An 18,310-nucleotide genomic window follows, 5' to 3' on the forward strand; every position below is an offset into this window, starting at 1 on the left:
GGAACACGTCTCAGATCTGAGAGAGGAGAGTGTGTGTTCACATCAACACACACAGATATAGTGCGGATTCAGAGGAACTCGTCTCAGATCTGAGAGAGAAGAGTGTGTGTTCACATCATCACACACAGATATAGTGCGCATTCAGAGGAACTCGTCTCAGATCTGAGAGAGAAGAGTGTGTGTTCACATCAACACACACAGATATAGTGCGGATTCAGAGGAACACGTCTCAGATCTGACAGAGAAGAGTGTGTGTTCACATCATCACACACAGATATAGTGCGCATTCAGAGGAACTCGTCTCAGATCTGAGAGAGAAGAGTGTGTGTTCACATCAACACACACACACTGTAAAAAATTTAACGTAAAATCAACAGTAACTTACTGGCAACAAATATCCAGCAAGCTTCAGTATTTTATTCCACGGTAAAATTACTGTAAATCTGACAACAGTACTTCACAGCATACCGTATAATAACTTACAGCATTTTTATACTGTAAAATTAATTACAGTGCTTGTTTTTGCACTGTATTTTAAAATACTGTAAAGTTACTATGCAGTATAATTGATTATGGTATTTTTATATACACAACATATAACCAACTACAATCTGTTACACACTTAAAAAAAGAATGAAAGCTAAAGTTGTGTATGCAAAAAATATTTCACACAGTTACATTACTGATTTTTAGATGTTACGTCAATTATGACAACACACAGAAGTCAGTTTAAAATTCTTTATTAAAATTTAATTCATTAAACTAGAAACCCTTCAGACTTGGCAGGGCCAAGCAAAGAGCAAAACTCATCCTCAGCACACTGCAATCTCGAACTGTACACACTGAAAGAAATGAACAACATTTTCAACACTGCACAGACGTGACACAGAGAGATTACTTTTATGAATTTTAGTGCATTATTCAATAACTGAAAATGACTTACCTCTGTTTTTAATGAAGGAGTAAAACTCATCCTCAGCACACTGCAATCTCGAACAACTGTACATGCTGAAAGAAATGAAAAACATATTCAACACTGCACAGACGTACACAGAGAGATTACTTTTATGAATTTTAGTGCATTATTCAATAACTGAAAATGACTTACCTCTGTTTTTAATGAAGGAGTAAAACTCATCCTCAGCACACTGCAATCTCGAACAACTGTACATGCTGAAAGAAATGAAAAACATATTCAACACTGCATAGACGTACACAGAGAGATTACTTTTATGAATTTTAGTGCATTATTCAATAACTGAAAATGACTTACCTCTGTTTTTAATGAAGGAGTAAAACTCATCCTCAGCACACTGCAATCTCGAACAACTGTACATGCTGAAAGAAATGAAAAACATATTCAACACTGCATAGACGTACACAGAGAGATTACTTATGAATTTTAGTGCCTTATTCAATAACTGAAAATGACTTACCTCTGTTTTTAATGAAGGAGTAAAACTCATCCTCAGCACACTGCAATCTCGAACAACTGTACATGCTGAAAGAAATGAAAAACATATTCAACACTGCACAGACGTACACAGAGAGATTACTTATGAATTTTAGTGCCTTATTCAATAACTGAAAATGACTTACCTCTGTTTTTAATGAAGGAGTAAAACTCATCCTCAGCACACTGCAATCTCGAACAACTGTACATGCTGAAAGAAATGAAAAACATATTCAACACTGCATAGACGTACACAGAGAGATTACTTATGAATTTTAGTGCATTATTCAATAACTGAAAATGACTTACCTCTGTTTTTAATGAAGGAGTAAAACTCATCCTCAGCACACTGCAATCTCGAACAACTGTACATGCTGAAAGAAATGAAAAACATATTCAACACTGCATAGACGTACACAGAGAGATTACTTATGAATTTTAGTGCCTTATTCAATAACTGAAAATGACTTACCTCTGTTTTTAATGAAGGAGTAAAACTCATCCTAAGCACACTGCAATCTCGAACAACTGTACATGCTGAAAGAAATGAAAAACATATTCAACACTGCATAGACGTACATAAGAGAGATTACTTTTATGAATTTTAGTGCCTTATTCAATAACTGAAATGCCGAGACGCGAGAATTCATTCGGCGGGACTTTCTCTGCCTGTGTATTCACTTTAAATGTGCATCGTACTGACGTTATAAAATGTATAATATGACTAATAACACTGTGGTTGTCCATTCAATTAGTGTAGAACATAACTTACCGGTAGGGTTATGTTATAACGTTAGGCTATATGTTAACATGTTGTATGAGGCCTCGATCGCGACAGGCAACACACACACGGTGTAGCAGTAACGTTAACGTTAAGTTACACACAAGTGTTCAGAAACAAGAACATTTCGATTACTTTGTTCTAAACTTGAAAATAATAACTGACATTAACATCAAACCTTGTGATAACTAGTATTTGGCTAACGTTAACTGGCTAACGTTAGAATGTTCGCGTTAAAAAGCTAACGTTACCTTAACTTTACCTTTCAAACTCACCACGATTAGGATACTTACAGTTAATGGTAAAACGAATATCTTCACATTTGTAGTGGTGGAACATTTAGAAATACACATTTTTAAGATTTTGAATACAATTGTACATCTTACCTGGCTAGTTCTTGCTGGTTCTGCGTGCTCCGTCCTCGAAGTCAGTCAGGATGAAATGGAAAATTCGAGTTTGACGGCTGACGGTTAGATGATTGGTTGCCAGGTGTATATCCCGTGCGATTCGCTCTTTATGTAATTAAGTGTGTAAATCTAAAGCAAAATAATAATAATAATAATAGTAAATCATGGAAATCGATTTCTATCTATTTTATTTTGCCTATATTATTGATCACTGGATGGGACTACATCTCCCATTCAAACATTTTAGGCTATAATAACCTTTGAGATTAGTTGGGTTTGTGACAAAATCTGGCAACCATAAAGAAAAAAAAGAAGAAAAAACACTCAAGCAAACTTAAACTTTTTTTTAACTATATTCTAAATGCCTTAATATATGGGTTACCTTATGAAACGATGTATTATAAAATTCCTAAGCTGAAATAACCTCAATAAACCAAAAAATGTCCTCTGTCGGGCTTGTCTGTTGGAATATACTGTCATCAATTTAACAGGAGTATAAGAATTACTGTAATTATTTTCTTCCCCCCACCAAAGAAAAGCATAAATTGACAGCAACTTTCCTGTAAATAGTTATACGGTGACAAAGCTGGAAATACAGCAAAAATAATGTAAAAGCTATAAAATTGACAGCAACTTACTGTAAACTGTTTCTACAGTAAACTTTCACTGAAAATACAGCAATAATACTGTGAAAACAACAGAAATCATTTACAGTGCAGATATAGTGCGGATTCAGAGGAACACGTCTCAGATCTGAGAGAGAAGAGTGTGTTCACATCAACACACAGATATAGTGCGCATTCAGAGGAACACGTCTCAGATCTGAGAGAGAAGAGTGTGTTCTCACATCAACACACACAGATATAGTGCGCATTCAGAGGAACACGTCTCAGATCTGAGAGAGAAGAGTGTGTTCTCACATCAACACACACAGATATAGTGCGCATTCAGAGGAACACGTCTCAGATCTGACAGAGAAGAGTGTGTGTTCACATCAACACACACAGATATAGTGCGGATTCAGAGGAACACGTCTCAGATCTGAGAGAGGAGAGTGTGTGTTCACATCAACACACAGATATAGTGCGCATTCAGAGGAACACGTCTCAGATCTGAGAGAGAAGAGTGTGTGTTCACATCAACATACAGATATAGTGCGCATTCAGAGGAACGTCTCAGATCTGAGAGAGAAGAGTGTGTGTTCACATCAACACACACAGATATAGTGCGCATTCAGAGGAACACGTCTCAGATCTGAGAGAGGAGAGTGTGTGTTCACATCAACACACACAGATATAGTGCGCATTCAGAGGAACGTCTCAGATCTGAGAGAGAAGAGTGTGTGTTCACATCAACACACACAGATATAGTGCGCATTCAGAGGAACACGTCTCAGATCTGAGAGAGGAGAGTGTGTGTTCACATCAACACACACAGATATAGTGCGCATTCAGAGGAACGTCTCAGATCTGAGAGAGAAGAGTGTGTGTTCACATCAACACACACAGATATAGTGCGCATTCAGAGGAACACGTCTCAGATCTGAGAGAGGAGAGTGTGTGTTCACATCAACACACACAGATATAGTGCGGATTCAGAGGAACACGTCTCAGATCTGAGAGAGAAGAGTGTGTGTTCACATCAACACACACAGATATAGTGCGGATTCAGAGGAACACGTCTCAGATCTGAGAGAGAAGAGTGTGTGTGTTCACATCAACACACACAGATATAGTGCGGATTCAGAGGAACACGTCTCAGATCTGAGAGAGAAGAGTGTGTGTTCACATCAACACACACAGATATAGTGCGGATTCAGAGGAACTCGTCTCAGATCTGAGAGAGAAGAGTGTGTGTTCACATCAACACACACAGATATAGTGCGCATTCAGAGGAACTCGTCTCAGATCTGAGAGAGAAGAGTGTGTGTTCACATCAACACACACAGATATAGTGCGGATTCAGAGGAACACGTCTCAGATCTGACAGAGAAGAGTGTGTGTTCACATCAACACACACAGATATAGTGCGCATTCAGAGGAACACGTCTCAGATCTGAGGGAGAAGAGTGTGTGTTCACATCAACACACACAGATATAGTGCGGATTCAGAGGAACACGTCTCAGATCTGAGAGAGAAGAGTGTGTGTTCACATCAACACACACAGCTATAGTGCGGATTCAGAGGAACACGTCTCAGATCTGAGAGAGAAGAGTGTGTGTTCACATCAACACACACAGATATAGTGCGCATTCAGAGGAACACGTCTCAGATCTGAGAGAGAAGAGTGTGTGTGTTCACATCAACACACACAGATATAGTGCGGATTCAGAGGAACACGTCTCAGATCTGAGAGAGAAGAGTGTGTGTGTTCACATCAACACACACAGATATAGTGCGGATTCAGAGGAACACGTCTCAGATCTGAGAGAGAAGAGTGTGTGTTCACATCAACACACACAGATATAGTGCGCATTCAGAGGAACTCGTCTCAGATCTGAGAGAGAAGAGTGTGTGTTCACATCAACACACACAGATATAGTGCGCATTCAGAGGAACTCGTCTCAGATCTGAGAGAGGAGAGTGTGTGTTCACATCAACACACACAGATATAGTGCGGATTCAGAGGAACACGTCTCAGATCTGAGAGAGAAGAGTGTGTGTGTTCACATCAACACACACAGATATAGTGCGCATTCAGAGGAACACGTCTCAGATCTGACAGAGAAGAGTGTGTGTTCACATCAACACACACAGATATAGTGCGGATTCAGAGGAACACGTCTCAGATCTGAGAGAGAAGAGTGTGTGTTCACATCAACACACACAGATATAGTGCGCATTCAGAGGAACACGTCTCAGATCTGAGAGAGAAGAGTGTGTGTTCACATCAACACACACAGATATAGTGCGCATTCAGAGGAACACGTCTCAGATCTGAGAGAGGAGAGTGTGTGTTCACATCAACACACACAGATATAGTGCGGATTCAGAGGAACACGTCTCAGATCTGAGAGAGAAGAGTGTGTGTGTTCACATCAACACACACAGATATAGTGCGCATTCAGAGGAACACGTCTCAGATCTGACAGAGAAGAGTGTGTGTTCACATCAAACACACACAGATATAGTGCGCATTCAGAGGAACACGTCTCAGATCTGAGAGAGAAGAGTGTGTGTTCACATCAACACACACAGATATAGTGCGGATTCAGAGGAACACGTCTCAGATCTGAGAGAGAAGAGTGTGTGTGTTCACATCAACACACACAGCTATAGTGCGGATTCAGAGGAACACGTCTCAGATCTGAGAGAGAAGAGTGTGTGTTCACATCAACACACACAGATATAGTGCGGATTCAGAGGAACACGTCTCAGATCTGAGAGAGAAGAGTGTGTGTTCACATCAACACACAGATATAGTGCGGATTCAGAGGAACACGTCTCAGATCTGAGAGAGAAGAGTGTGTGTGTTCACATCAACACACACAGATATAGTGCGCATTCAGAGGAACACGTCTCAGATCTGAGAGAGAAGAGTGTGTGTGTTCACATCAACACACACAGATATAGTGCGCATTCAGAGGAACACGTCTCAGATCTGAGAGAGAAGAGTGTGTGTGTTCACATCAACACACACAGCTATAGTGCGCATTCAGAGGAACTCGTCTCAGATCTGAGAGAGAAGAGTGTGTGTTCACATCATCACACACAGATATAGTGCGCATTCAGAGGAACACGTCTCAGATCTGAGAGAGAAGAGAGTGTGTGTTCACATCATCACACACAGATATAGTGCGCATTCAGAGGAACACGTCTCAGATCTGAGAGAGAAGAGTGTGTGTGTTCACATCAACACACACAGATATAGTGCGCATTCAGAGGAACACGTCTCAGATCTGAGAGAGAAGAGTGTGTGTGTTCACATCAACACACACAGCTATAGTGCGCATTCAGAGGAACTCGTCTCAGATCTGAGAGAGAAGAGTGTGTGTTCACATCATCACACACAGATATAGTGCGCATTCAGAGGAACACGTCTCAGATCTGAGAGAGAAGAGTGTGTGTGTTCACATGAACACACACAGCTATAGTGCGGATTCAGAGGAACACGTCTCAGATCTGAGAGAGAAGAGTGTGTGTGTTCACATCAACACACACAGATATAGTGCGCATTCAGAGGAACACGTCTCAGATCTGAGAGAGAAGAGTGTGTGTGTTCACATGAACACACACAGATATAGTGCGGATTCAGAGGAACACGTCTCAGATCTGACAGAGAAGAGTGTGTGTTCACATCAACACACACAGCTATAGTGCGGATTCAGAGGAACACGTCTCAGATCTGAGAGAGAAGAGTGTGTGTTCACATCAACACACACAGATATAGTGCGGATTCAGAGGAACACGTCTCAGATCTGAGAGAGAAGAGTGTGTGTGTTCACATCAACACACAGATATAGTGCGGATTCAGAGGAACACGTCTCAGATCTGAGAGAGAAGAGTGTGTGTGTTCACATCAACACACACAGATATAGTGCGGATTCAGAGGAACACGTCTCAGATCTGAGAGAGAAGAGTGTGTGTTCACATCAACACACACAGATATAGTGCGGATTCAGAGGAACTCGTCTCAGATCTGAGAGAGAAGAGTGTGTGTTCACATCAACACACACAGATATAGTGCGCATTCAGAGGAACACGTCTCAGATCTGAGAGAGAAGAGTGTGTTCACATCAACACACACAGATATAGTGCGGATTCAGAGGAACTCGTCTCAGATCTGAGAGAGAAGAGTGTGTGTTCACATCAACACACACAGATATAGTGCGGATTCAGAGGAACACGTCTCAGATCTGAGAGAGAAGAGTGTGTGTTCACATCAACACACACAGATATAGTGCGGATTCAGAGGAACACGTCTCAGATCTGAGAGAGAAGAGTGTGTGTTCACATCAACACACACAGCTATAGTGCGGATTCAGAGGAACACGTCTCAGATCTGAGAGAGGAGAGTGTGTGTTCACATCAACACACACAGATATAGTGCGCATTCAGAGGAACACGTCTCAGATCTGAGAGAGGAGAGTGTGTGTTCACATCAACACACACAGATATAGTGCGCATTCAGAGGAACACGTCTCAGATCTGAGAGAGAAGAGTGTGTGTTCACATCAACACACACAGCTATAGTGCGGATTCAGAGGAACACGTCTCAGATCTGAGAGAGAAGAGTGTGTGTTCACATCAACACACACAGATGGTCATTTACATGAGGAACTGCTGAAAACACTCAGTCTGAAAACACAGTGCCGCATGCTTTAATTCACCGTAGTGATTAAACTCTAGGAGACACTATGAACACTGACATTTTTTTGAGTAGTAAAAAGATTTTATAGTCACATGACTCAGAAAATGCTAATTGCTACTGTTTATCAGCTTAGAGAGGAAGTACATTCTCATTCTAAGCTTCTGATTGGACAGAAATCTGTGTAAGGCAGGATGATGTCATTGGTATTTTCCAGTAAAAGAGCTGTTTTAGAAATATGACTCATGTGATTGGAGATCATTTCAAATAATAATAATAATAATAATAATAATAATAATAGTATTATTCAGTTCTTCAGGTGTAAAACTATTTTAAAAAGGAAAAGATACATGTATAGTGTATCGACATCAGAACAAAATATGGATGTTAGATGATAATCTATATCTTAGAACAGGCGGAGAATACCCCACAACATGTAAAATATCTGTAAATAAATAAATATTGTAAATAATTTAGAAAAATAATTTAAATCTGCCAATACTAATAAAATGCATTTAAATAAATACATAAAAAATATTGGACAAAATATCAAATGTCTGTAAATAAATAAATTAATTAATTATTGCAAGAAATAGCAAATATCTGCCACCACAAATGAAAATAAATATAAATTAATAAATATTGGCCAAAAAAACATGAAATGTACAGAATCAAATAAATATAAAAATAAATATATATATATATATATATATATATATATTGCTTGGAATATGAAATATCTGCCAATGTGATTTTAGAAAAGCCCAAAATATAAAATGTCTGCCAATACTGATTAAAATAAAAAAATAAAAAAATAAATGATGCCCAAAAATGCAAATATCTGCCTCGCTGATAAAATAAAAATAAATAAATAGTATTGCCCAAAACATTAAATATACAACAACAAAAAAAAACATTTTTAAATTAAATTTTAATTTTAATCTTGCCTGAAATAGGAAATATCTGCTAATAGATTTTATTTTATTTTAATTCCCAAAATGTGACATTTCTGTGAATATTGATAAAAATGTAATGAATTCAATGAATAAATATAGTCTTAAATATCAAATACTTAAGTAAATTAAGTTAACTAAAAGTTAAAAAAATTAAAATCATATCGCCAACATGGAGATTATAATGCATCCCTGATACGTTTGATATGTTTGCAGCAGAAAATGATTTTCTAAGAGCTTAATCTCATCTAAACACATCTGACAAATGCATTTCTTTACATGTGAAACTGTCCAGTAGTAAAACACACTCGACACCAGAACAAACACACAGACGAAGCGCTTATAAACGTCTGTAGACAAATTTATTCCATATCTTCAACAATAAACACGTTTGATTTCACTCTGACAACGACACACAGCGTCTCTCAGAGCGAGAAGGACACGGGGAGCTCGAGGTGTGTGTGAGTGACGTCTGAACACTGTACACACATGTGCTGTGAGTCATCACACACACACACACACTCAAAACAAGCGTGTGTGTGTCAGTAAACCGCAGGAATACAGTGAATAACAGTGATCAGGAGTGTGTGTTCACACAGTGAGGTTCTTCAGGTTAGAGAAACGAGTCAAAGACAAACACACACACACACACTACAACAGCTTACACAAACGCCTGCTATGGCACAATGATGCACTCACAGTAATATTCCAGATTTAAGATATGCAACTCATAAACTTACAGTGATGCATTTAGTCCGTCATAAAACAGCTCAGATTTCTGTAATCATAATGCATTTTAAATACACAAATAATTCAAATGTTGGCTTTTTTATTATAAAAATGTACGTAATATGCATTAGAATCGCACATCAAATTCCCCTTAATCTGGATCACACAGTTTCAACAAACTTATCACTTTAATGTGATGTAAATGTGTCGGTCATACTGTAAATAAAACAGCTCAGATTCCTGTAAATATTCAGATTCACTTTAAAGTGGTCCATCATAAAACAGGTCATATTTCTGTAATTGCACTAATAAACTGAATGCATTTTAAATACACAAATAATTCAAATGTTGGATTTGTTTTTATTATAAAAAAAAAATTTATCCAATGAATTTCCATTCATCTGAATCACACAGTTTTAACAAACTTATCACTTTAATGTGATTTAAATGTGTCAGTCTTACTTAAATAAAACAGCTCAGATTTCTGTAATAATAATAATAATAATAATAAACTGAATGCGTTTTTTTAAAAGACACAATAACCTAAATTTATCAATTTGTTTCAATCAATTGTCCGGTGGGGCTCGACCCCCTGAAAGCCTCAAAAGCAAAATTTGAAGGGAGTCTCAAATTTTGTCAAAAAAATTAAAAATTAAATATTTTATTGTCACCAGTGTTAATTTCGTTAACGAAAAAATTTACGTTGATGACCTTTTTTCCCCTGACCAAGACAAGGCGATGAGAGACGACACCCACGTCCTTAAACGACAACTGTGACTATATTAACATGTAATATCGTTGACAAAAAAAGACAAGGCTGAAATGTAAAAAAAAAAAAAAAAAAAAAGACCAAAACCACTTATTTTTGTCGAATAAAGGAGGAGACAAACACATTACAGACTGTTTTTAAGAGCGTTCATGCTTACGGTTGCCAGATTTCAATCATTTAAATCCCAGTCGGATCTTTTCTATCCGATTGTTAAGTCTGACGTCACGCGTGACGTTTAGCCTTTTCCGGGTCCAAGCGCTCCTCTCGTCCAGAAATAACAATGGTGGAACCTGTACATTTATTTACGATCACGTCCTTCTTAGTGAGGCACCCTTGGCGGTCAAAAAGGGTTTCAATTCCTTTAACACCACCAGAGTGGTTAGTGTAGCTCATCACTCAGGTGGCATAATTAAGGGTAGAGTCCAGGCATCAATGAAAAAGAAGATTTACGAGGTTGAAGTGAGTTAGCTCGGGACACGGGACACAGCACTGCGGCATTGTAAAAACACTCAATAATAACCAAAACACTAGCGAAAGCGGCAGGTAGGTAGAGAGGACCTGGACTTTGGACCCGGAAAGAGTATTATCGGAGAGTGGTTACGTCACGACTTAACAACCGAATTAAAAGAGCACGTTTTTCTACCCGGTCTTTTCAATAGTATCTGGCAACCATACGCACGCGCGCGCTTCCTACACTTCTGAAGTAAGTAAGCTGGAGTTTCGCGATCTTCATTTGAGATTTTCATTGAAAAGATTTTCTCACGACCCATTTTGGTTTTAAAACGGCGAATTTCCGCGAAAGGTGAGGAGTTTTCATGCCTGATTCCGTGATTATAATTTTTTTGAGTGCCGAAAACTGACCCGTTTAATTTACGACTGACATGCATCACATTAAGTATAATAGTTCATGTTTAAGAGGCTATATGAATATCCGTGTTTTGATCGATTTAATTGCCAATGTGTGTGAACAGATTATAACGAAACTTAAAAAACGAGACAATTTATGAAAGCCTGTAGACTGATGTTTATATGAAGGACTCGTTTTTCCCGGGAAAATGAAAAGCATGAAAAGTTTGCGCTCCCGAGAGTCTCTCTCTTCCGTTCACATGAAACTAATGCTTATACAATGTTCAGGAATAGAGCCGTTCTGTGCTGTAATGCCAATGATTCATTCAAACTATAGTCTCACATAGTGAGATCTATATAGTCTCAAGTATACTTCATAATCAAACTATCATAACTGTGATTTTACTGAGCGGTCGACGGTGAATCTCAGAGCAAACATCCACGTCACATGATCAGATGTTTCTCAACTGATGCTTTCTCACCGCTGTGTTTATTTTGGTATTTGTCAACTTCTTGTTACTTCTGAGAGAAGAACGAGAGAGAACATCATGGCATTGAATCACGTTTCCGTGTGCGAACTCGTTTCTGCTGCAGTTCCACTAACGGCCACCGGTGTCGCTAATAACAAGGGTTTCTGAATTCTACATATAACCGCTTTAAAACGGTGTAATCCATATGAATGGAACATTATATGCAGTATAAATACATAAATCTTAAATTCAGGCTAGAGTGTAGAAGTGTTTGAGTACGTCTCAGGTCTTTGTGCTGATGTTTACCACTATAAACTACAACCTAACACACAAGAAAGCACTCTTTGGTTTTGTGAATGAATCCTTTTTTTTTTTTTACTTTTTCTCTATTTTCTAAATAATATAATGGCCCTGCGTCACATAATACTTTTCCGGTAACACTTTACAATAAGGTTCATTAGTTAACATTAGTTTAGTTAACATTATGAATAATTCGTCCGTATTTATTAATTTTAGTTAAAAAATAATTTCAACATTTACTAATACGTTATTAAAATCAAAGGTTGTATTTGTTAACATTAGTTAATGCACTGTGAACTAACATGAACTAACAATACACAGTTGTATTTTTATTAACTAACACTAACACAGATTAACAAATACTGTAACAAATGTATTGCTTTGTTAGTTCATGTTAGTAAATACATTAACAAATGTTTACTAATGAACCTTATTGTGAAGTGTGACCACTTTTCCAAACGCTGGTTTACAGTGTAAAGCCAGTAGATGTAGTGTGTGGTGACTGCAGACGATGAGAGACACATGGTGTGTGTGTGTGTGTGTGTGTGTGTGTGTGTGTGTGTGTGTGTGTGTGTGTGTGTGTGTGTGTGTGTGTGTGTGTGTGTGTGTGTGTGTGTGTGTGTGTGTGTGTGTGTGTGTGTTCTTCACAGCAGATGTAAAGTAGGATGTGTCGTCCTGCGCTGACAACATTTGTAGTTCTTCTGAGCTCACAAACCAAGCACATGATCAACACGGAAACATGGTGAAGTGTGTGTGTGTGTGTGTGTGTGTGTGTGTGTGTGTGTGTGTGTGTGTGTGTGTGTTTGCTACATCTTTAGGAGGTCAGGCGCTCAGTGTGTGTGTGTGTGGTTTATGTGAGCCCGATCTCCTCGAGGACGCTGCGGGGAGTCTCTGCTTCCTGTGGGAGGAACAGCAACACTTTCCCTGATCACACACTCACTGATAAAACCAGCAAAACCACACAACAGGCAAACACATGCACACACTCAAACACCGGATATACTCCACTCAATCATACAAATGCTGGCTTTTTTATTATAAAATAACATATATATTTCAAATATAATTCAAATGAATGACTATATTTCAAATGTATGAATAAATATGTTTCAAATATTATGTTGTAGTTGGTTTTGTAAAAAAAAAAAAAAATTAAAGATAACATTTGAATTTTTTTGTGTTTTTGGTAAATATATATTTTTTTATAACAAAAACGGTCAATATTTGAATTTTCAAACAAGTGCTTGTTTGATAAATATTTGTTTTATAACAAAACAAACTTCAATCATCCAAAATGTTGCCTTTTTTTATGATGAAAAAAGAAATATTTAAAATATAATTCAAATGTATGAATAAATATGTTTCAAATATTATGTTGTAGTTGGTTTTGTAAATGTTTTAAAAGATAACATTTGAATTATTTAGTATTTTTGGTAAATATTTGTGTTTTTTATAACAAAAACGTTAACATTTGAATATTTACAGTTTGTTTGGGGAAAATTTGTTTTATAACAAAAACAGTCAACATTTAGAATATTTTCTGTTTATTTTTGTTACAAAACACAAATATTTACCAAAATAAAGTCAAAATTCTAATATAATTAGTGTTAGTTTGGTAAATATTTTTGTTTTATAACAAAAAAAGGTCAACATTTGAATATTTAGTGTTTGTTTGGTAAATATTTGTGTTTTACAACAAAAACAACAGACACTAAATATTCAAATGTGGATTATTTGTTATTTAAAAAAAAAAAATAATTACTGAACAAACACTAAATATTCAAATGTTGGCTTTGTTCTGAACTATGATGAGCAACTCTTATACTTTGATTTTAAAATCTTAGATTTTAACTTTTTTAATTTTCCAATAAGTTTTTCTCTCCCGTATGTCTGAATGTATTGAACAACTATGAATAATTTACTCAAAAACAACCATTTTATTTTCATGAACACAGCCAACAGAGATTATTTAATGTAAACTTTTGAAAGGCAAAGCACCTTTCAGAAGATATAACACTGATATCACAGGCACAGTCCACACACACACACACACACACACACACACACACACACACACACACACACACACACACACACACGACAGCGCATGAACTTCGTGTTTTATGGCTTTTGTTCGCTGGCCAAGAACAACTTTTGCCCATGCAAACATCCTGATGTAAATGTTTTATATGAAATATCAGTCTTTATGATGTGAAAACTATGTGCCGAATATACATTTTGCAATTATTTTGAAGCCTTTGCGCTGGCGTGTTGCTCGGTGCCGTCCCTCTGGGCTCAGCAGGTTTATATATTATATATTATGAAGCACATGGAGATGAGCTGAGCTAAATATATCCTCTGAGATCTGAGAATAATCAGCATGTGGGCTGCCATGACTCACTGATGACACAAATACATTTACAACACACTGAGGCAAAGCAGACACACACACACACACACACACGAACAATCTCAACTTACTTTGGCATCCTGAACATCAGTGGGCCAAAAAAAAAAAAAAAAAAAAGGGGAGAAAATCAGGGTTTAAAAAGTGCATACATTAATTCAGCCTGTTTTTTGCAAACTTAAAAGTTCCCAAAAAGGTTTATAAAGTGTTGTGTGACACCAAAACCTTTTTAAGTACTAGAAAGAACTGGTATATCATCAATACATTAGTAAACATTACTCAACCTACACGACAAAGGTGGAGCAAGTTGATGAAAGGTTAAAAAGTTGTGTTTGAAATAACATGGACTGTAATAAAGTATTACAGATAGTGTTGATTTTTAAAGGTGCAGATTGAACTAAATGTTTAATTAAGTTTACATTTAATTAAGTGGTTTTATTCTTTTAGTCCTAGGATAGAGAAATCATTTTCATAATTCAAAATTAACCACTGATTACATAAAATTAGACCAACAAAACCCTTTGGAATTTAGAGTATGAAATAATAAAAAAAAGTAAAAAAATAAATAAAAAAGTGTGCATCTCTAAATCATTACATTAAATTACACCAACAAAACGTTTAGGAATTTTGAGTGAATTTAAATTAAAAAAAAATTTATTTAGCGTCACTGAATCGTCCAAAATCACACCGACAAATCTTTTGGGAATTTTGAGTTAAAAAAAAAATAAAAAAAAATAAAAAAATAAATTCATTAACATGAATCAACACGCATACATTAAATAACACCAACAAAACAAAGTTTATGGGTTGAATCAGGTAGAAATACATTTTTCGAAGTAATTATTGGCGTATGTTTTACAAGAAAATACTATTTTGTGTTTTTTTGTTGTTGTTTTTTTCACATTTAATTCAATGTTACACTTTTCTCATTTCTCTGTAATTGTTTGTGAAATTTATAATAAATTTCAGTTTGAAAAGTGTTTGTACGGCAAATTTTTTTTGTACACTGTAAAAAATCCCCACTTATTTAACTTAAAAACTTCAGTTCAGTCGCTGTCTTAAATTTTTTTAAGTATAATCAAATTAGCAAGTCATTTCAATTATAAACTATATTAAACGGACTTAAAATAGAGCTGAATCTCTATTAACATTGAAAAAGTTGAAATTGCTTAAATTATTTTGATGAGGTAAAGTAATGTAAAATCATATTGCCACGACATTTTTTTAAATAAACAATTTTTTTACAGTGTAACAATTGCATGTTACCACGTTTTACAGTGTAAATTCAACATTAAATATAACATTTATTTAAACGCTTTTGTTCTCAAGGCAAGCTGTATTAGTTCCTCAGATTGACTGAATGTGAGTTCATCCCAGTACTCCGGTCTTTTAAACGCCGGGTAAAGACAGGAGCATCCCAGCGGATCGTTAGCGTTCGCTTCTCTGCGGGAGTCTTGAATCATTCATGATTTCTGAGCTGAAAAGATTCCCGTCGCAATTAAAACCCAATGATCCCTCAACCCTGTGGTGACGGAGGAGGAGTTTACACCGACGGCCAACAGGAACACACATCAACTCAAAACACTGATATATAGGCTTTAATTAACTTCATTATGTCAACAGCTTCCACACGACTGGGTTGCGTTAAACAAACATCATTTGTTCATGTAACTTCAACATCATGGAATGAAGTCATTTTAAGCGACCCACTTAAGTAGTCTCAAAGTGAATTTATAAAAGGCTCTCTGACATGATCCAGGTATTCATATTTAAATATTCATTCATCCATTAAGATTTCATTTATTTTAGTGACACACAATTGAATTGATAGACAATAGCTAGCTATTTGCTAGCAGTAGCGCATATTAGCAATTTAGATGCTCATAAATAAACCGAACGCTCCACTCTTCTCCACGATGGTAACCCACTGTCATTTAAATGGTTCTAATAATTCCAGTGTAATTGAACATTAAAGTCGGCATGAAATCAAATTTGACACATCTTCTTTTTATATGTAATATTGTAGTGTTTATTATAAATGATTTATCTGTGCACGTCATTATTTTTTAAAAATTAATTTACCCTTATAATCTTTAATCAAATACATTACCCTTCCCTCCCCCCTCGAAACGACCTCTCTTCTCTTTCGGTCACGTGCCATGGCGAAAGGGTGCGGCCAGAGCCGATGAGGGTGCGGCTATCGGTGTCGGTCTCGTTTTGAGTCAAGTCAAGTTGTCAGTCAAGTTCACCCTCGAGAGCATCTCGAAGAGTCCGAATGGTAGGCTATCTATCCTATCTAAATCTAGTTATTTACTTATCGGACACGTCGAGATGCTCTCGATGGTGAACTTGATTGATAACTTGACTTGACTCATCTTGGTTCGCGGGAGGCTTATATAAATATGGGCGGATTCCTGCCTGAAAATTTAGCTGCTCGTCCTCGTCGCCGGGCTCCTCAATAAAAAATACTTCATGGGAGGGTAACGGTGGGGAGTCCGGTGGAGAGAAATCCTCCACAACTGAATGTAAACTGGCATTCAAATCTGCCTCCATTTTGTTTGCAACGCCCAACCTCCAACGATCCAATCAATTCCCGAAGAACGAAATCAAGCCCCGCCCTACATTTTTCTCTAATTTCAGAAGCTGTTTCACTCGGATATACGTCACAACAAGGAAAAAAATGACAATCTCAACTTCCGTTTCATGCCGACTTTAAACACAATTACACACTATCAAGTCTTCCCCTTTTCTCATTTTCTCAAAAAAACACATAAAATAACACTTAATTGTAACATTTATTCTCTCTTAATTCAATCATATGCAAAGCATGCTGGGAACTAACAAGCTCCGCCCAGTTTCAGTAAATGCAACAAATCATTCATGTAATCCAACACAAACGGATTAAGTAAACTTACATTTTACATATATTTAAGCAGATTGAACACAATTAAATTAAGTTAGGACAAAATGTATAGCAATTGTGTTGCTTAAGCTCATTTTAATGAAGCAATTTGAACAAGCAGCAAAAATCTTTTTTTTTTTTTTTCAAAAGACAACATCAAATCAAAATGGACTATTTGCTTTTGTAAATTCATGTTATCTTTCATCAAACCTGCTCCACTTTTGAAATGACTTTCTGAGTCTGGTCGTAGTGCTATTTAGGGTACGTTTACACGACAACTATATACTTGTTTGTCGTGCGCAGTTGACAATGTCGTCACGGATCTGAGAAAACGATTAAAAGCGCTGTATTCTTCAGCCAGGCCAGTAGGTGGCGATGTCACTTTGCAAAGAAACACTGTCGACTGAACACAATAAGCATGCGCACAGTGTTGGGGAAAGTTACTTTTAAAAGTAATGCATTACAATATTGTGTTACTCCTTAAAAACGTAACATTGCGTTACTTAGTTACTTTATGATGGAAAGTAATACGTTTCATTATTTTTGCGCTACTTTTTCTCATCTGGACTGGGCTTGTTTGTTTTTTAATAACTAAAAAGTTTATTCTGTTTCTGGCAAATGTAAAGGCCCTTTCACACCATAACATATGTGAAGTGAATAAGCCTCAGGCTGAAGGAAATGCATGTTCACTCCTGTACAGTAGGGGGCGCCGCTCAAACGAGGAAGTTCAGCGCTCTTCAACAATAAAAACAAAAAAATTAAACACAAATGTGACATTTATCTAAAGGCATTTTGGTTAGTTTGGCTGAATTGGATCATCGAAGGTCAGCAGGAAAGACATTGGTTAATAAAGTGAGATTAAATACATAAAGTATATTTGTGTTATTTAACATATTTAGTCAGTGATGGTCAACTAATATAAAATATCAAGGTTTCAATATCAGTATCAGGTTTATCCCATATGCATTGTGAATAAAAGAAAAGG

At 36.7% G+C, this 18,310-nt stretch overlaps 1 protein-coding gene across 2 annotated transcripts in view; it reads right to left on the minus strand.

Annotated features, from left to right (window-relative positions):
- Positions 1-10,015: 10,015 nt before the first annotated feature.
- LOC309480993 (AP-1 complex subunit sigma-2) overlaps positions 10,016-18,310 on the minus strand; it is a 40,709-nt gene continuing 32,414 nt past the window's right edge. Inside the window, exons 5-6 of one of the 2 annotated variants that reach the window (XM_082145775.1) lie at positions 14,498-14,506; positions 10,016-12,914 (exon numbers count right to left, since the gene is read on the minus strand). In XM_082145775.1, the coding sequence (XP_082001901.1) occupies positions 12,867-12,914; positions 14,498-14,506 (57 nt within the window). In that variant the 3' untranslated portion in view covers positions 10,016-12,866. The remainder of the gene's footprint in view (positions 12,915-14,497; positions 14,507-18,310) is intronic. The other variant, XM_082145776.1, reaches the window with a different exon arrangement.

The sequence above is a fragment of the Leuciscus leuciscus genome, assembly GCF_965113295.1.
Source record: "Leuciscus leuciscus genome assembly, chromosome: 18".
In the NCBI taxonomy this organism is placed as follows: domain Eukaryota; kingdom Metazoa; phylum Chordata; class Actinopteri; order Cypriniformes; family Leuciscidae; genus Leuciscus; species Leuciscus leuciscus.